The sequence below is a fragment of the Lissotriton vulgaris genome, chromosome 11 (assembly GCF_964263255.1).
Source record: "Lissotriton vulgaris chromosome 11, aLisVul1.2, whole genome shotgun sequence".
Lineage (NCBI taxonomy): Eukaryota > Metazoa > Chordata > Amphibia > Caudata > Salamandridae > Lissotriton > Lissotriton vulgaris.
In genome coordinates, this window is record NC_141699.1 from 711,589,681 (window position 1) to 711,610,758 (window position 21,078).

The following is a 21,078-nucleotide window of genomic DNA, read 5'->3' on the forward strand; positions in this document are numbered from 1 at the left end:
TATTTATTATTTCATAAATTTTAAATTAATTTTAAGACATTTAAAAAAATTCGATATTTTGACTAACTATATTTTTTTAACAATATTTTTGATGCGATATTTTACTTACTTACCTGTTTGTAGATAGCACTTCGATATTTTTGCATTCTACATTTTGTCACCGATATTTTGGTAATTCGATATTTTTGTAATCGATATTATGTCAGTGATCCTCTCTTCTGAAAATATTGCTTTTCCAGCACTTCACTGCGTTGCTTGTCAATGCAAACACCAGAAGCAAAGGGCTTTTCCATTGTAAACCTTGGCACAGATAAACAAATCCCCATCAAGTGTTTTGAACTTTTTGGGCGAACTGTGACTTTAAGCATAGACGTGTCATTCCCCAGCAAAGGTCGGTGACGTTTAGAGAAATATGGCTTTTACACAGACATGTAAACCCTCAGCAACTGCCATTGGAGCTGAGACCATGAAAAGTACCTTAATCGTATTTAGAGGCTGTTTCTCATTTCGACGATTTCGGCAGCAGGTAATGGCACTGGCAGATAAATTGGTTTACCCAGTACTACCCAATTTCATTAACACCAATGTGTTATCTTGGGTAACCTCTCATTGCTAATGATATCCCAATTTCATTCACAGATTAGTGGGCAATTATAGAATTTGAGCAGATACATAGATCTCCAGTTCAGCTCAATTGAGCTTGGAGTAAATATACCAATTTCAAGCGATTTTTCATGACTTCTAATTCACATTGCTATGGAAGAAATGTATCAAACTCAAATCATGTGAGCAATGCCCAACCTTTATAGGCCATGGGGCCTGCTGTATAAGCATTTCTAATATAAATAATAATTTTATTTAGGGACTTTAATGATGTCGAAGCCGCCCTAAATGCCATGAAGAATGTTGCAAGACTCATCAATGAGCGGAAGAGGCGTCTGGAGAACATTGACAAGATTGCCCAGTGGCAGAACTCCATTGAGGAGTGGGAGGTACTGTGTCCTACACCCGTCTTGCATGTATGGTCTCCCACTTATTGATAGAGAGTAGAAAATATGTTGAGTATTCACAGCCTATTATTAGTTTTCTGTGTGAGGTCACCTCACCAAAATGTATTATTCCTCTAGAGCAATGGAGTCTCTCTTACATAGAAGCATGAACACTCTGTTCTCCTTGAGTAACAATATGTCAATTATTAGCCTAATGCTATGTTCTAGAGGAGTAATCGGACAAGTTAAAAAGTGATGGGATTTGTTGTGAAGCATTGCTTTATGTATTGCCATTCATAACGTTTTTGTCTCTCAAAGTGAGAGGGGTCTTCTCAGGCATGATTCATAGGCTTTCTGTTCGCCTACATTCAATTAGCTCCTCAATGATTATACAGACTGGTTGTTTATTTTCCTCCACAAAAGAGACATGGAAAGGCAGTTTGAGGTGGAATCTCCTGTGAGGGTGTGTCAAGATTGTTGCTTGTTCTCCAAGTTGAACGCAAAGAGAGACTTGAAGAGGGAAAAATTCAGAATTCCAGGCTAGAGCGATACAGTTGTAGTGGTCACTGGGACCCAATAAAAAGGTAAATATTTATGCGAGCTCTGAAATGCAGTTCTCTTCCAGATGAAAAGAGGCTGCTGTCTCATGAGAACTGCAGTGGCACCATTTAAAGACCCAAAGCTCTGATATTGATGCGGGTTATGCTGCAGCTCATGTGCCCCTAAAAGAAAGAGCCGATCTGTTATGAACATCGAAGCTATTTCCATTAATATGTTTTTTATAGAGTGAGTGACTACAGAGAATGTGTTTCAAACCAGCCCCATAATACATCTTGTGAGTTAGCAAGTGTATCCAGTCATCTATGGAGGATTGGGGGTGGGTGGGGGGTAATATATGTGTCTACAAAATAAATTGTGTGTGTTTCCTCAAAGCAGCTTGCCAGTTTGGAAAGTTGCTGATCCCTCTGTCCATCCACCCCTAAAATCAGCCCTGGTCCTCAACATTCCAATCGTCTGCCCTGTTTCCCAAATGGCCAGTGCAGCCAAGCTCAAAGGATACACCTGATTTATAGCTTGGCGGAGAGAGCACTCATTAGCAATGGCTACTGAGTTCCCTCCTCGCCAAGACTATAGTCTGGCGAGGTAGTAATGGGTTTCAATACCCGTCACTACCAGGGAGAACCTGATACCCCTTTCTGTACCTTGAAAATAATGGCTGTCACAGTAATTCTCCTACAAAAAGGTTTGGTAGATGGCCACCATCTGTTTCAATGGCTGTCCCTTTAACATTAAAAAAATTATTGTTTTTCAAACACAAACTCCCGAAGTTGGAGTTTTTGGGGGAGAAAAAAAAGACCTAATGACCACCACACTGTGGGTGTTTTTTTTCTCAGGGTGTGGGGACAATACTGTTTTTTTGTTCCTCACCACCAGGTTTTTCATGGCAGTGATGGGCAGTAAAAAGGACATTATACTATCCACAATAAATAGGGCAGGTATCGTAATGCTCTTCCTCTGATCGCCCCTAATCCATCGGACCTTCAGAGGAGGCTCTGTCAACAGAAACCTTACTTTAGAGAAGCCTGTCTATAAATGAGGACGGACCAAGAGTTTTGTCAGACTGAGTACTCTGTTGCATTTGTTACGGGGTACCCTGGCAGCAATACTCTAAATCACGCTCAATGTCTAACAGCTGAATTTAGATCAAGTCTATTCAAATGTGTCTTGTGTAGATATCCTGACAATCTGACAGCTTGGTTTAACTCATGCATGACACATATTACTACATGAAAATTAAGGGTCATATTTACAAAGAAGTGATGGGGTGCTGTGTTAGCCTTCTTGGCTTAACGCCGCGCTCCGCCACTTTTCAAACGCCGGGCTACACCTTATTCACAACAATACTGCGCAGCCCTGCATTTCCCCCTGTGCTGGCACTTATTTCAGCTGCCTAATACCAATGCAGACACCCGTGCACCATAGTGCAAGAGTGCCTGCTTTGAGGGGAATGAATGTTTATTTGAATGTTTATGTGCAGGAAGGGGTCCCTTCCTGCACACTAACAATCTTAAATGGCGAATTGTAACTTATAAGTGTGTTGCTTTGTTCTGCACACATAGAAGTTGCAACTCGTCATTTTTAAAATGATTGTTTATGTACAGGAAGGGACACCTTCCTGCACATCAACAACAATGCATGGCATTTTGCACAATGCGGCACACATAAAAACAGCAAAAATGAGGAGAAATAAAAAAATTCTTCTCATTTCACCATGTTAAGACCAGGTTGTTTATGGTCTTAATTCCTACTTATGCCACCTATGTAAATAGGGGGCAGCATCAAAATCAATGGGTGTTGCGGTGATATGCCCACGCCACACCCATTGTACGCCCCGTTCGCGCTAAGTGTAGCATGAAAGGGAGCCTTATTTACAGGGCAGCTTAACGCTGTCTTGTAATAAGGCAAAGCCCGTATCACCACAGGAACGTCTTTAAAAGTGATAGGGGTTTGTAAATATGCCCGTAGTACTGTAGTTGTCATGATAATTAGCTGCTATTAAGAATATTTCTTAACTGAAATGTTCCTCTCATTGAACTTCTGTGCAAATAACTCAGGTGCTGCAAAATTCTAGTTGATTCAAATACTCTTTATTTCGTTAGTATACCATAAAAGAGGTATAAAAAAGAAATATAAAAACAGTCAATTAAAAACAACATTAGCAAGTTGAAAGATTTACTGGCACATGCAACAACAATGTCATTTGCGATTCCTAATAAGGAATAGCCAAAGGCTTTGCATGTAGAAATCGCTTAAAAAATAGGGATTCTAAACATTCCTTAATTGTGACTCGCAAATTGCGACTCGCAATTAAGGAATACCTCCCAATTCATTCCTATGGGCCTAGAGGCCCATATGAATGAATGGGAAGACATTCACAATTTGCAATTCTCAATTAGAGAATTGCAAATTGAGAATGTAATTTCAAGGGTGCCAGGGTGTCAAAAGGACACCCTGTTGCACCCCTGAAGTCTGCATATGAGTACATCTTGCACACACACATGCCCCAAGGGTGTGTGTGTGTGTAAAATGGAACTTTGAAAAATGCACTTTAGTGCATTTTTCAAAGTTTTTGCAAATTACCATGAAGTTCAACTTCATAGTAATTTGCTCCCCGCGAAATCGCTAATTTTTTTACTTTAATGCATTGCATTTAAGGAATCACAATTTGAGATTTCTTAAATGCAATCGCAATTTAAGTAATCGCGATTTAGAGATTACTTAAATTGAGATTTTTGCATTTGAGATGATGCATCCCAAATGCAAAAATATCGGTCGCAAAGGGGCAGATTCTGAGACTCCGCCCGTTTGCAACCGGTTTTTCCTTTGATGCATGTGGGCCAATAAGCATAGCACCACTTGTTAACAATTTCAGTATATTATATACATGACCATTTCATTAGCACATATGGGGGAATAAATACTCGTGAGAATGTTATAAAAAATGTATGTCATAGGGTGAAAAGTGTACCTTTTTACTTAAAAATTATCTAATTTCTGTTTTTGCTTTTTATTAGCCAATCATGAAGCAGACATCTAGACACTGCAAAAACTAGATAAAAAGTTGTATCAGCTTGGAGGATCCTTTATGATTTCTTATGCCTTCTAACACCCAGCTTCCTACAAATTGGTGTCAACCATTTTGCAGGCAGTTCTTTGTTCAGTGGGCAAAAAAATAGCAAGTATGGAATGTCCTCGTTCTTGTAGCCACAGAGGCTACATACCTGGGCGGAGTTGCATAGGGAGGTTGACCATTTGGAAATAAAACAATTAAGAGGCCAGTTTCCATGACAAAACTGGATGTACAATTGTTTTGCTAAATTCGGATAAATATCATCAAAGAACGGTTCATAGTTTAATGAACTTTTATCATTAAAAACTGGGTTGAAAAGGTGCCATGTGCCTTGATTAAAAGAAGATTGTGCTTATGGGTGTAATATTGTTTATTCACACAAATATTTAATCTAAAACCAGTGTAACTTATTAATCACATGTCTGATAATTAAAAAGAGGGTTCTTATAATTGCAAAGCACAGAGCAAGAAGAAGTACAAGAGCTTCAGCCTCCATATAAAAAAGTAGAATGCACATTTTGTGCAGTTCAAGCATATATAATTGTATAATATTGTGCAAATGGAATTGGGTAAGATACACATCTACTGACATATTTTCTACTGATTTCTCAGATATATTTTGTAAGTACCTCAGAAGGATTGTAAAGGATTGTGAACTGTTTTCAAAACAAAACATAAGACCACAACAATTGAATATTAATTCGATGCATCAGCAAGTGCATTTAAAGTTAGGGAATGAAAGAATAATACAATCATTTTACTCCTGTGTTTTTCACATAGCACTAGTCAGGTTTGAGGAAACATCAGTGAGTTAACACATCAAAAATTACCACTTTGGGGAGGGGATTAATGGAAGAGGTAAATTAGCAAAGGAGAAAAGAGGATGGGAACGGTAGCCTACAGGAAGATGTTCTTAGCAGTAAATATAGCACGCTGTCTATCAACTGAGATGCCTGATGGTTTTAATGATAACTACTACAGTTGTATGTGATGACGTTTCATTACTGCTGTAGGGTGAAGATGTCCTGATGAGGAGCTCTGAACTCATACATTCGGGAGAACTTACCAAGATCTCTCAGCCTCAAGCCAAAAGTCAACAGAGAATATTCTTCCTCTTCGATCATCAGCTTTTCTACTGTAAAAAGGTAATGTGATCAAATAAAGTTATTATCTAGTTTATATGTAAGTAATAAATAATACATTCAATCAATTAACTCCAGCGGCACTGGAATTAGGTGGCACCTTGAGCACTACGCTATAGAGGATGGTTGAAGGATTTTGTTTGGCAAGGAAAGGCAAAATATGTGTCATGGAATTAAATGTATACAGCAAATTATACAAATGTAGTCAAATTATGTGGCAAATTATGTGTCATCATTAGCTAGATATACTTTTTAGCACACTAATACAAAAGGGACTGCAATGAAAACTGCATTTTATGTTGATTCTAGTGAAAATGTTTCCTTCTAACATTAACTGACAGTGAGCCTGATTGGGAAAGCTATTTGCAGCACAGGGCCTGTACTACATATAATAAAGCCATTTTCCAATATGTTAACATGTTACTAAATCATATAATGGTTTAGAAAGACATAACAAATCGCTTTGTGTAAGGGGAGCATTTATGGTGTCCTTTCCAAACGGCGATTAGTTATGGTAGGTACTACTGTTATACAACCGTAACCCGCTCACAAAACTTTGAAAAGTTACCGGTTCCCGAGTTGGGATGATGACAATTTCACAAAAGAGTGGAAGTCCCCTTTGGGGTACATTTCAATAAGTAATGCATTTTATTTCTTGTTGAAGACCAAACCCCTTGCCCATTCAAACAGTTGGTGCTATTAACAAGTGAAAGATGACCAGTAACTTTTTCATACTGTTGGTAACAAGTGTTCTCTCTAATTGTTTTCTTTTATGTGCAGCACTAAAGGTGGTTGGTGTACTATAGTCAAGGCTGTGTGCACTGAAGACAGGCAACAGCTTAATATGCAAGTATGTGCCACATGCAAGCTACCAAAATCGGTAGAACAGCAAGGGTGCCATTGTCCCTAATCTAAGCCAGAAAAATATTGCCCCCCCCTCACCTTTAGGTTGGTATTAAAAAACAAACCCATGACAGGGGTGCAGTGGGTTCCTTGCACATCTGAGCCCCGGTGACACTGAATCTTGTGCCCTAATCATTCTACGTATCATTCCTCTCTCTTTTCTTATCCCTATACACTTCCACTCTCTAAGTCTCTCTTGTCCTTATCTTGTTCCTCCCTTGTTAAAGGTTTTGTCTTGTCTCATTTCGCCTCTTTATCTTTCCTACGTTCCTCTCTTCCTTTCCTCTCTCCTCTACTTCTCCCTCATCCTCTCTTGAAGCTATATCCTACCATTCGGTCTTCCCCAAACTCTCTCTAATCTCCCTGCGCTCTCTCTCATTCTATCCTTTCTCTATAAGATCTATAAATTGACTATACTTCTCTCCTACTCATTTCGTTCATTATCTCGGACCTCCTTGGTTGTCACATGTGTCTACCTGTCCCCCTTTAAAAAATCTGTTTTACTCAAGTTTTCAATTTCTTACATTCAAACAACATAAGTGCAAAATAACCTCCATACCCCCTCCCCCACAATCTGGTGACAACTTTTACTCAAGGACTGTACTAATCAATTTAGTTCCGTAGGCAATTAATCCCCTGTGGTTGGGATTCGCCCCAGTGGTTGGGGTTAGCTTTACTAACAAGACTCTATATCAACCCAAAAAACCCTTTTTAGCAACATTGAAAGACCGGGAAAAAGATACAAAGTTCTAACCTATACCATGCAGTTTGCAAGCAGCTCTTTGATACCATTTTTTAGGTCACTGTGTTTGCTATATTTAGGATTGTAACCTATGAATTGCAAGTAACAAAAGGATCTCTGTAACAAAAGCAGTACTCCACTGAACTATCCAGATAAATGCAGTTCTGTGATTTGCATGGCACATGTTCTTTGCAGTAGGCATATAAACACTCTGCACTACTTTATCACAAGTCAAAACTGCCTCTAGACAAAGATCCATCTCTCTCCGGCAGGAACATTAATGACAAGAGTTATCTTTAAATTTGTACTGTTGCCTGAAAGCTGCTGAACACCCAGCACAACCCTAAAACCAGCGTTGCTCCATAGGCATCCTGAACTCACATTTTTGAAGGAGCTCTAATATGCGATAATGAACGAAAAAGAGTCTCAGAAAAAAAGTATTTGTCAAGTCTTTAAACAAAATAATCCAGTTCAACACGTTTACTTCACGCTGCCCAGGATTAGCCTCCTGAAATACTAAATTCTTAAATTATAGGAAGCAGCATCCCCTTTGTCTTTGGTGCATGTCCTGGGCCTCCTGCATCGTAGCCTGCCACACAAGAAAGAGGAGTTTTTACACCTGCCCCATGGTGTCCTTTTATTATACCTTTTGACATGAAATGTCACAGAGGTCCTTTGTAGGGAAGGAGTATTTTGGTGTTGGTTTCTCTTTGGAAGAAATGGCAGCCTTAGCTGTCTGCCAGAATTTTGTAATAAAATAATAATCAATCTCAGTGCCATTTACTCTGCTTCCATCCATTAGCGTGTTATTCCTGGGGTAATGGTTCAGTCAAGATCATCGTCGGATCTCATGCTCAATGACTTTTGATTGGGCAGTGCTTTAATTTTCAGTGTTAGCCTTTTTTAGGTTCCCTTTCATTTCTTTGCTTCTTCTCTATTTATTTAATTTTTTCTTAAGAGGATACTACAACTCTCTAGGCAGTGGCATTCCAGCTCATTTCATCTGCAGTGTGCCACATCCCACATGGCCACTTCTTCTAAACCAGACGATCATTATGGAATCCTGTTCTCCTTAGTGTACCATTGTTTTACCATCCCAACATAGCCAACATATTGGTTCTAAATGTGGAGGCCATGCTGGAACTTTCTAACAACTTTAGACTATGTTCAGTACCTCTGTAATACGGGCTCCTGTTTCTCTATTGCAAGCATATGTCCACCGTGTGTAGAGGGCAGTATGTTTTATTTTTTCTACTTTTACTATATCTTGCATATGTTGTTGAGTGTGTATCTTTCAGTGCAGTTGTGTGTATGTCAGCTTCCAGGGGCAGTGTGTAACCTCCTTCTGATTTAATAGTACAGGAGTCTATGGAGTTCAGCTCTGTGTGATTGTGTGCAAAAATCTACCTTTCATAACTGAGTACACATGGCTCACACTTCAACAACAGAGTGTGCTGGGTACAGCCTGGGAGTATACACTGCTGTTTCCTTTTTTGAGGTGCATCACAATTCTCACACTATCGTACACAAAAACAGACTTAATTCATCTCCAGTCATTACTACCTTGAGTTACCACTCTTTGGGGTATATTTACTAGGAAATGGCGCAGCACAACACTGTGAGCAATTTAGCTGCCCCACGCTGCGGCCATTCAAAAATGCAGGGGGGTCACCATGTTTACAAGTATACAATGCACCCCTGTGTTTTCCCTTGTGCTGGTGCTAAAAAAAGCTGCCTAGCTCTAACACAGACACCCTTGTGCCGGAGTGCAAGGGGGCCCTGCGTTGCAGGGAATCATTCCGGCAACGCAAGCACCCTTGCACCATGGTTGAAGGGTGTCTGTGTTGCAGGGATGATTGTTTATGTGCAGGAAGGGACACCTTCTTGCACATAAATGATCTTTGAAGGCGATTTGCTCAGAATGCAGCACACATAGAAAGAGCAAAAAAGAGGAGAAATAAAAATATTTCTCCTAATTGTGCCATTCTAACGCCTGCTATTCAGTGGAGTTAGATTTTGACGGTGTCTCAGATTTACAGATCCTTGTAAATCTGAGGCATCATCAAAAAGTAATGGGTCTTGTGGTGGAACACCCACAGCAACATCCATTGCACACCCCGTTCACACAGGTACCGGCGTAAAAGGGGACGATCTATAGGATGAAAGGTAACCAATTTTCTGGCTGCTCCTGTCTCCATAACCTCTATGGTGGAAGGGAATATGACAATTGCGCCAGCAACTCAGGTGGCAATAGAGGCATGGCGAAAGGATATTGGTCAAATAGATTGGGTGGATAAGGTGCCACACGAGGCACCACTTTGGGAGGGTGTGTGGTTGAATGAGATCAGGAAACTAAGAGGGTTTGGAGCCTGTGATCTATTGGGGATCTCACGCATTGGATATCTCCTCGAAGAAGGTGAGCAGATACTATTTGCAACTATTCAACATGACTACTCCATGCTGATCAACCAATTTCTAAAATATGCCTACTTACGCCATGCTGGGTGGCCAGAGGGCATAGAAACGCTAGATATGCCCAAGTTTGCACCCATTTGAGGGATGGCTGTCTTCCAAGGCCATATCTCTTAAATACAAAACACTTTACAACCATATAATGGACAGGTTGGCCAAATTGAGAGAACAGTGGTGCCTAGAGGTGGGGTACATGGAAGATGTGGGCCTGATACACCTGAGGGAGGTGGCGATAAAATCCAGTCTGCATCTGATCCAACTTAAAATCCTTCACCAGGTGTACTACAATAGGGACTGGCTACATTTATTGCGAAGAGCGACCTCACCTGACTGTCTTCCATTTGGGGCGGTAAGGGGTTCTCACTTCCATACCTTCTCGATCGATGGATATATTAGATACAGGTGGTGATAGAACTGAGCCAGGTGGTGGGTGAAGCCGTACCTCTCGATCCGAAATACATCTTGTTGGGAGTGCCCGGTGATGTCGGTAGTCCTAGGCCACAACTGGTGGCTAAGCAGGATGTGGCACGACACTGCGGGCGCCTTAGGCCCTGATATTGGCATAGTGGAAGAGAGGAATGGACCTGTATATGGCGGCTGAATGTGTCACATATAAAAGTATAGAGTGCCTAGGTAAATTTCACAAGATCTTGGGTGTGTAGGTGGGTGAGATACTATGTTATACCTCTCTCACCAGGAGCTAGCATCGACTCCATTGCCATCAGTGAAGTGTGGTGGCATGTGGAGGAACGCTACTGTAACCATTATTAAAAATTCTCCAATGTGTGTAATTGCCTTTTGTGTTTTTACTGGAGGGTGTGAGTGAGTGTGTGTGGGTGCCTCCTTCTTTCTTCAGTATTCACTGACAGGTGCCCGTTTAGTGCCTTATTACAATGTTTGCTGCAGTATTTGTGAAACGTGTTGAATACACACAAAAACAAATAAAGATGTATTTTTTTAAAGATTTTTTAAAGATTAAGGGGTATATTATCAGGGGCCATCTCACCGCTTTTTTGGCTTTAAAAGCCCAAAAAGTGGCGATAATATTATCTCCCTATCAATAATGCGGCGCTAACATGCATTAGCGCATGTTAGCTGCCGTTTTTGTAACGCCGACTTCTTAGCGATATACATCGCTAATGAGATGCAAAGAAGGCGTTCCTGACCATTACTCCATGTAAATAATCACTAACAAGGCTTCGCTATATTTACAAGCATGGAGCAGATCCGCGAAGTGGATTTACAGGTTAAGTCCACACTCCAATATTATCAAGCATTCCCTTAGCGCTGTGAAATCATCGCTTGATTTCATGCGCTATTGCTGATTATAGCCGTCTATCGCTAGTTTTCACATCGCCATTTAGCAAAGCGTTGCTAATACGCCGCTAACACAGCGATGTAAATCTGTGATAGAGGGCGATAATGGAAAACGCGATAAGCACAATTTGCAATGTGTATCGTATTACCTTGCCCCTAAGATTAAAGTTGCCCAGAAGCACACAATGTTGAGCCAAAAACCAAGACCAGCGCCCAGGTTCCAGTTCTAGCTTCGGGCCGTAGCCAAGTCTAGCCACAAAGCATGTATCCTCCCACCCTCAATTGCCATAAATGAGCCTTCACGATCCCCAGCATAGTACTCAAGACCTAAAGGCTACCCTTCAGGCACCACTGGATGGTCATTAACTACCTCAGTGAGCCCTCAGCCCATCCTGAGTTTAATTACAGCATTTGCCCAGAGACAGTTAACCTGAGTTCAGTTTCCCCAAACGGTTGCTAATATCCCAAAGGTCATTAAAGTCACTTAATCTGCCCTCAAACACCCCCAGCAGGCCCTACAAAGGCCCTTTTTTCACCACAAGACACCTTCGGCCTACACTCAGAGCTCATCTCCAGGCACAAACAGCTGGCCTTCAGAGAGAATTATTCAGCCTTCAGAACCCCCCAATTGGTCATTACACTACCCTTCAGCTGGCCCGAGTATACTCTCAGAGGGCTAGTCCTGCACTAGCCGAAAATGTCCTGGCATTGGGGAGATAAGCTTCCCCCCGTCCAAATGCTCTTCTTGAGCGAATCCACTGACAACGATTTATGTGTGACATGTTTCTTCTAAAAGGATTCCAACAATGGTGCATTTGCACTGGTAGAATTTGACAGTGACCTGCGCTGGCCTGTGTTCATGTCGTTTCTTGTCTAAATGGAGACTTTAGTGCCTTGTAGCTTTCTTCAACTTTGCATTTCTGGACTCAGGACTTTTTCCATTCTTCAACTGCCTTTTATTAAAAAACATGGGTTCTGGTAAGAAATCTAAAGAATTTGCAGTGTTGTGGTAGTGTCTGTGGTCGATTCACAAATAGGATTCTTTTAAATGCTGATCAATTTGAACCTATTGAGGAGCCTCACTAAACAGCCAGACACAGTTGCAGAGATGTCTTCGAGTACACTGAGATGTCATAACCAGTATCATGTATTTTTTCAGGATCTATTGCGGCGTGATGTCCTGTACTACAAAGGACACATCGACATGGATGAAATGGAGGTACTAGATGTGGAGGACGGAAAGGACCGAGATTTCAACATCAATGTTAAAAACGCATTCAAGCTACAGAGCAAGAGCTCAGAAGAGGTTCACCTCTTCTGCGCCAAAAAACCAGAGCAGAAAGCACGTTGGCTGCAAGCATTCGAAGACGAAAGAAAGCGAGTGCAGATGGATCAGGAAACAGGTTTGGACAATGCGCCTGCTATCCCAGCACCAGAATGAGTCATTAAAAATGTAAACTGTTCATGTTCCTTCACCCAACTTAGAGGATACCTAAGGTTATCATATTTGTTTGGTAGGTGACCTTGGGTACACATGCGATTGTCAAGCTGTGGAATAATAATGCATGCATGTTACTGTGTTACTGAATAGGATGCTTAAAAAAAACATTATATTGTGCAGTACGCAGAGCCTGCGGAGTTCTGAAAAAACTCACAAGGCAGAGTTTTTTCCTTGCTCGCCAACGTTAAGTTGGCGAGCGAGGAAAGTCCAACAATAGACCACCTCCCGCAAGATTTGTCAAAGCGGGTGGTCGCGATGGTAGTGACCACTCGTGTTGAGAAACCATCCCTTCGCGTTGAGGAAGCTGCCACTCAAGTAGAACATCAACAAGAGCAGCAAAATGAAGCTGCGCCCTCTTGCACAGCACATGGCGATATTTACACTGCCTAATTATCATTACCTTCGTTAATGAGGCAGCCACTCAGCTAATAAATTGGTTTACAAGCCAGTGTTGGTCACCTCAGCCAAAAATGATTAGCGAGTCCTGGTCTGTCACGGTGCATGCACAATGCATGAGCATGCTCTCTGTTGACCTAGGTGTGTTTTTCTCCAAATCTCAGTCTCACGTAAATTCCACATAATGGACTTTGCATGTTTCACATGATTCTTGTTTTTATTAATCTGACTCATTGTGGGTCGTTTTAATTTGCAGGGGAGTGGTTCAAGAAGAAAATGTCTTGTGCAAACTGTTATAAAACAGGGTGTGTGCCGCAGCCACCTGCACTGCGCCTGTAACTTTCATCTTGAGACATTAGAAACTAGAGAATATACTTAAAATAGGAATCTTGCATGACTTTCTATGTGAGGAAATACCCTGCATACAATTTTCAAACATACAACTGCCCAATCATATTTCACGTGACCAACAGAATTTTTTTGAAAGTTACATGTGAAGAAAATTATGTTGTTTCGCACATGCCAAATTTTGTGGCGTGCACAGAGGCACACATTCATCACTTTTCCTATGCGAAGCCAGACATAGTGTAAATGGTTATGGGGTTCGTGGGAAGCTGTGCGCAGTAGCGGAGATCTTATGTGTAATGGAGACTCCGTAAAAGTTACATGGCCCTACTGTGCTATCCTTGTTCCCTTATGTTGCCTACAATTGTTCTATTCCCAATTATCGAGGCAGGTTCTCAAGCAACAGGTTAAAGAAATGAGAGTAGGAAAAAATGGCAGTTGATAGGCAACAGTCTATGTTACAGAACTAATTAGCTGGATTTTGTCTCACTTTTACGCTTGCGATAAAAAAGCAGTCTAGCGCCAATTAAGGCACCCTTGTACCATGTTGCAAGGGTGACTGCATTGCTGGGACGATTGATTTTGTGCAGGAAGGAACAAATAGAATTCAGCACTCATAGAAAGAGGAAAAAACTAGAAGAAATAATGATACTTCTCCTTATTGCGCCTCATTATCGCCATCCCTGGGGTGGAGTTAGAATCTGATACATTCCCAGGTTTACGATTCCTCGTAAATCTGGGAACACCCACGGCAACACCCATGGATCGCCCCTTTCACTTGGTGTTCTGCGTGAAAGGGGCACATATTTACAAGGCCATGAAAAGCCATGCAAAGTGGCTTTGTGCGGACTTGTAAATATTCTGCAGAAAATTGTGTCACTGGACCGTCAACAAAAGTGACACTCCGGCAGCATAAAGGTGCCGCTAGGGCCTCGTAAATGAGGCCCTCTGTTCAGAATAAGCTAGAGCTCTGAGAACGGCATCTTTTTCAAGACTAAATTCCAGAATTATTATTTATCTTGTTTTCCCCCAAAGTTTCCCTCTTCTTGCACGTGGCCCTATCAAGTCAGGTCCCTTTTCCTCTCCATTTGATGGGTACTTGAATTTATTTAAATATTTTAAGTTTAGTTTATCAGTTTTAGAAAATTATAATTTATTTTTACTCCAATTGAGTGCACTCATTATGTAGCTTCCCTCCACTCTTTCAGTTTATGTTGTCAATAAAGGTGAGTGCATTTCCCACATTTAGGAACTTTCTGCAGCTGTATTATACTACTGAGACCCTGCTGGATTTGGTTGGAGAGCAAAACCTCAATATAAAGCTATTGTCCTTTTATTTAGTTTCCTTGGGCCTCCAAATGTGTACTGTCAGTGTTAGAATTGCTTGTCTCCTCGGCATGACTGGACTCTATGACTCCAGGTGTCCACTATGAAGGTTCTGGGTGCTTCTCTCCTGCCCTTTTAACCCCTTGCATGCATCACGGTGCTCATGTGCTGATGACGGCTGGGGGCCGTCATGAACCCGCCCACTCTCCAAATTGCCCGCACAGGCGCAGAATCGCGGCCGTATGCAAGGGGTTAATGACTGAAATCTGTGGCAGTAGTGGGGTGCTATGAATGTTTAGAATGCTTCTCTGTCTGAGTGGCTGATCTGTATACTGTTGCCCTGGTCTCTGATTAGTAATGCTTCTCTTGCACCCTTTAAGTAGTTGTCATGGTCCTTTAGTTTGTGGTCTTGCATGTGGGATGCCAGTGCTCAGAAAGTCTTCTGAGTTGCTGGGCTATGCCATAGCATCTCAGGTGTGTACTGCAAGTGTTTGTGATACGTTTCTGCTTCCACGTGAAACTGTTTTCCCTGCCTATCATAATCTTTTCCGGCAGCCATGGAGGCGGCTTGCCTTGCAAAAATCGAACTATGACTTGATGTCTTCACCCACAGTATGTAAACAGTTGCCCTAGTTATATGCTTAATTTCTGATTGCAGGATTTGCCATCAGTGAGGTGCAGAAGAAGCAGGCAATGATGAATGTTAGTAAACCATCAACCACGGGGAAGCCTAAAGGTGAGCAAAAAGGAATTCTAACAAGCACATACATTAACAGCTTCATTTAACAATGTGATAGGCTATAAACCATCTGAGTGCCCCTAAAAACACATGACAATCACACCTTAAACCCAGGAAAAGAATAAATGCCCGCATGACCAGTACACCTTCAAACCAGGAATAGAATAAATTACCGCATGACCAGTCCAGGTGTCACTGTAGACCTCTAAAAAAAGATAAACTCGCCTGAATTGCACCCATGGGAGTTCACTCCTGTTAACAGACGAGTGATTATGTCCCATCGACACTTGAGCCATAATTCTGAAAAGAAAAACCTAGCACAGCCAGATTTCTTAGAGGCTCATTCAAAATACAGACATAGGAGGAAGACTAGCAACTGAGCTCCCACAGCAACCCACTGTAGACTAGATGTATGAGGGCTTGCATTCCCATCCTCACTGAAGAACACTAGACACTGAGCATCAGGAATCGCATAACATTTGTAAACAGATGATCACCAGCAAAAGAAAACACTTATCATTCGCAGACCTTAGAGCCTGCCTTATATACTTGATAGAAGAGGAGGTGCCCCAGAGGATATAGATTTATAGACAATATGAATCCAGATCATATGCCGAAACAGGTCGATAGATATAGAATCGAGCAATCATGGTCATTCTATTTAAATTACAGAGAAGGAGTAGTGGCTGACTAGAAGCAGAACAATACATAAATGGTGACACAAGTCCTGTATACATTTAAAGTCTTGCAAAGGGAACATGCAAAAAGGGTTTGGTTTTTAAGGGTGATGCAGCCTCAGATTATTTAACAAGGTTGTGTAACGGGAGTCTTAGGCTGGCCATGGTGTTTCTCAAAGAGTTAATATTGAAGGAAGTGATGTAATAAGGCCATGGCCGTGGCGCCGACAACTAGGTCTATGCTGAATATTTACCAAGTGGCAACCATGTGTCCGGTAGGAAGAAATGGGATGCCACAGAAGAGCCAAAAGGCCTAGATATAGCTGTTAAAAAAATAGATGCCCCATACCAAGTGAAGAAACCTGACAAAAGGAGGTCTGCAGCTACGCAATAAAAAGATGTTTTAATTCTGCTCCTCAGAAAAACGTTATTAATTGATACACAGTCAAGGAAAGCATGTCACAGGCAAAGCAGAGGAATTGGATTCATGTGCCTGCGATTCCAGGCTTCACTTCATCAGTATCGATGTAGGGCCAATTCTTACTGTAGGATGGTGCTACTGCCATTTATAATAGATACTGATAATGTATCAAAAAGAGACATAGCAAACTATTTTATGGTCCCACCACTACTACTACTACTACTACTACTACTACTATTGTACTGTATCAAGGTTGAGACATCATGACTCGCCCCAAGGGCCAGTGGCATCGCTAGGCCTTTTGCTGCCTGTGGCAGAGTCCCAGCCTTTGCAGTCCCGTCTGCTGAGGGGGGCTGCTGGCGATCAACTCCAGTTTTTTCTGACTGGCGTGGCCACAGATTAGAGTGGGGGAGACCGCTGCCGGCAAACCTCGTGCTGCCCATGGCAGACCGCTCCGACCCCCTTGTTATGCCACTGCCTAGGGCAGCCTAAAACCGTGAGCCATAGACATGGTCGGACTGACCTATAGAGCAATGCCAGTTCCCGAAGGGCTGGTCTGACAGATCAGTGTATGGGCTGGTTTATGGCTGTTTTAGGTCGTTTTTTTGGTCAGGTGGGCGGTTTTTCCTGTTTATTTCTATGACATTACCACAAACTTTGCCTTCATTTGGCACTATGGAATACAGTGTTCTGTAAATTGCAAAAAACCTATACCACTTGTCTTTACAAGATAAAACCACCCTGTTTTGAAAATGTAGGCCCCTTTTTTTAGCTAGCTGATTTGCTAAAGGGGGTCCCTTTTAATATGGTGCCCAGGCCTATTTTCTGTCCCAGTCCATCCCTGACCATAGATGGTGTTTCAAATCTTGTACGATCCCAAAGCACTTTGCTTGTTACTTGGGCAAAATTGATAATCTGCCCCGAAACCAAGCAGTCGGGGTAAAGATTACTAAAGTCAAGGTTAATGAGTGGAGTAGGATAGAAATCACAAGTGGAAAATGTCTACCAGAAGGAAATGGTAAATCAGTGCAGATCTCATTGACATGCACCATTGGAAAAAAATGTTACACTCAGATGCTAGTTTCTGGAACTAATGCTGGTCAGATTCCCACACGCCCCGGCCCAGTGTTGGAATGGTAAGGTAAACAAGCATTGGCATAGCCAATAGGTCTAGCCTTTTGGACTGTATAAGTGTTTAGCAATGCAGCATATTATCCTGGGTGCTGTGTCACTAGGAATTGAAGTGCTGGCACTAGCAAACTTGCATATTTCATGTATTTAATTATCATTATCATTATTATTATTATTATTTTATACACAAACGTGCAATAGCCATTAAACTTGTAAAGACAATAAATTATTGCCATTAAGATATAGCGTGGGTTTATGATTTATTTTAATGACGAGTGACTAGGGGGGGGGTGAATTGGTGGCGTGGAGAGACATTAAAAATAAAGAGGAGAGTGCAGCGACTGGAAAGAAGGGGTAAAGAAGCTGTTAATGTAGACATATGTGAAGTGTAAAAGAGCGCCGCTATGAATGAACTGATTGATCGGAAAGAGGAGGGGCGGAAAACAGGTGAGGTGAATGACAGAAAGGGAGAAATGACGGAGTAGTGTGATGAGTGAACTGGGTGACAGAACGCATAGGGCTGGAAAAGCATTTTGTGGGGGACAGAGACCATTTTCTTTTCCCAAAAGGAACTAAAACAACCCAGTGCTAAGCTACAGACTCATCAGATACCTGGAACTACGAGTGTTCCCTGATAACGTGCTGAGTTAAAAAATAAAATAATCATCTCCTTCATTTGGCCCAGCTCCAGTTTGAAGCCCATCACACAGAGACAGTGCAGCCAGGCAGAGAAGCGATCCTAGGGCAGGCAGAGTGCGCCGCCTCCATAGGAGAGAAACTCTGACAGCCTTCGGGACAGATCTGGTGCCTGGCCCTCCATTTGGTGGAGTAGATTAAGTCCAACCGTATCCCTATATGTTTCAGTCTTACAGTACACGCCTTTGGGCACCAGCAACTTATCACGACTCAAAAGAATGTGCTGTGTTTTGTGTAAACAGAGGGCCACTGTTCTTTTTTTCAGCATGACACTCGGAATGTGCAGTATCTCGGCTAAAAAGCCGTTTTTTGTCAACAATCTCCATATGCTGATAAAAACAAAAAATCCAAATCAAACTTTAATGTGCCTTATAATGAATAACTCACTTACGTATCGTGTTTAGGAGCATGCCATGCTGCTTGTCACGAGCAGTACTGTGATTTAGACAAGTATTGGCTGACTGATTTTATTTGCTCACATGTCTCCGGAGGCAACTTCTGGGAGCTGCGGACAGGAGCATTTTTACAAACAGCAGCAACACGAAGGGCGTGGATAAGGGAAACAATGGCGCACCGGAGGAAGCGGTGATGCATTACATAACAAGCGAAAGCACGGTGCGGCACGACACATTTAACCTGAGACACCAGGAAGGCAGGTGACAGCCTGTGTGCCCCTGCTCGCTCCTGAGACCCATAGGCCATGGGAGTGAACACAAAAAAGGCGGGACATACCCCCGTCTTTGGCCATTTGCGTGCTTTCATTATTGAAAGACACATGCAAAGGCCAATGGGATGTGTGGGAGGAGGAAGACCCACACGTAGAAGTCTCTTGGAAGTCTGAATTGATCCAAGAGGCCCTCTCCTAGTAGCACATGCATGCTGCACTAGGCGAGACCTAAAAGTCTGAGGTTATTAGTGTCAGCTCTGGAGACATTGTAAATGTGCTGTATCACTGAATGAATGGTGAGGGCTCAGTGGTGTAATGCAATTTCAAGATTTCAGAAAATGTCTGCAAGTTCAGAGGAAATATGATGTATTTTTAGCCAGTTTAATAAGTATTCTAATCAAATCTCAAGCCATGGAATTTGCGTAAATCGAGCTTTCTACACAACCTAAAAGGAGTCGAAAATTGGAGTGTATATAGAGGAAAAAAAACTTAAATTACTCTGGCGCTCCCAAATGTGCATCGCAGTCATCTGATTACGTAGTTGCATCTGTAACTTAAAGTGAATGTGAATGCCCTAGGGGCCGGGAGGGGTTAAAGTGCTTGATCAAAGAAAACAAGTGTATAGGAAGAAAAGAAAATGAAAGAAGAGTTCCTAATTGTGTTTTTACTTTGACAGCTGTCAACAGGCCATACTACGACTTCCTGATGCGCCAGAAGCACCCGACTCTGCCTGCCAAACTCCCCCAGCAACAGGTGATCATGCTAGCCGAGCCCAAGCGCAAGCCCTCTAACTTCTGGCAGAACATCAGCCGGCTGACCCCATTCCGGAAGTGAGCGCACTGCACGTGGAGCCTGTACAGACGGAAGCACTTTATCCAGGCTACGAGGAAGATTTCCAGCAGATTGCCTAGCCGGCGATCTGCTGGTAAAAGACTACTGGGTATACAGACCGTGCACTATTTATTGTTACTGACCGGCCAGTTTGGGGAGTATGGCACGCATCACAGCGAGCTATTCCTGGAAAACTAGCGAGACTGAAATCACTGGAGACCATTTCAAGTTTTCCCGATCCCACCCACAGTCACTTGATTAGTGAACAATGTTGCCTTTCATATTTGCTTCTCCCAATCACGTTCTGATGAGCCATTTGTCTCCACTTTAAGGATGGGGCGTGTTGGTGCTCTACGAGGACAGGAGGCATGCTAAACGCATGCGCAAAACTCTGAGTTGGCATACTTATTTTAAAGCACTTTTAGAAAATCAACTGTGTTGGCGAAAAAATATCATAGTCTTCAGGCTCATTTTACCTTTCCTCAGTACCAGGTCCTTTCTTCCCCCTACTGGCATTCACAGACTCAGCCTGCATGAGTACCACTACTTCCTTGTCTGTTTGCTATCCATGAAGTAGATGTGATGGTGCCAATCGAACAAAGAGCATGAGGAAACGACAGAATCTCACTATGTTGCTGGGGTTCGCTCAAGATAGCATGCCATGCATGCCTGCTCACTCTGCTTGTCCCCACAGGAAGTTACTGGAAAAGGAGGAGTGAGGGCTCAGTGCCTTCTTTCACTGCTCCCGCTGAGTTTTCATATGGTGGGGCATGTTGAGAGAAGAAAGGGAGAGCGCCATGTGTAACGTAGAAACAAATGTGCCTAACTTAATATTGTGTACAATATTCCACTGTAGCCCATTTCAGCCTCCTTCATGGGAAGACTGATTTGTTATTTGTAATGTCTTTATTTATGCCCAAATAACAGCAACTTGATTTTTAAGAAACTGTTGTAATCATTCTTGTCAAATGTTTATTATTGGTTTAGGTGTGGGAATGTATTTTAATGATTTTATTTATTTTATAGTGAGATTTTATGGTGAGTTCTTCCATAGGTGAATCAGGATACCTTTGCCTAAATCCATCAAGTAATGTATTCTGGAACAGTGTCAACATTGCACTCATGCACAAAAAGCCCCATGAGTGTCCCCAG

At 42.1% G+C, this 21,078-nt stretch overlaps 1 protein-coding gene across 7 annotated transcripts in view; it reads left to right on the forward strand.

Annotated features, from left to right (window-relative positions):
• Positions 1 to 20,872, forward strand: part of ARHGEF4 (Rho guanine nucleotide exchange factor 4) — a 663,006-nt gene extending 642,134 nt beyond the window's left edge. For all 7 annotated transcript variants that reach the window (XM_086943787.1, XM_086943785.1, XM_086943786.1 and 4 more), the window contains 5 exons: positions 863 to 992; positions 5,634 to 5,765; positions 12,356 to 12,599; positions 15,423 to 15,500; positions 19,772 to 20,872. In XM_086943787.1, coding sequence (XP_086799913.1) covers positions 863 to 992; positions 5,634 to 5,765; positions 12,356 to 12,599; positions 15,423 to 15,500; positions 19,772 to 19,929 — 742 coding nt within the window. In that variant the 3' untranslated portion in view covers positions 19,930 to 20,872. The remainder of the gene's footprint in view (positions 1 to 862; positions 993 to 5,633; positions 5,766 to 12,355; positions 12,600 to 15,422; positions 15,501 to 19,771) is intronic.
• Positions 20,873 to 21,078: the final 206 nt, after the last annotated feature.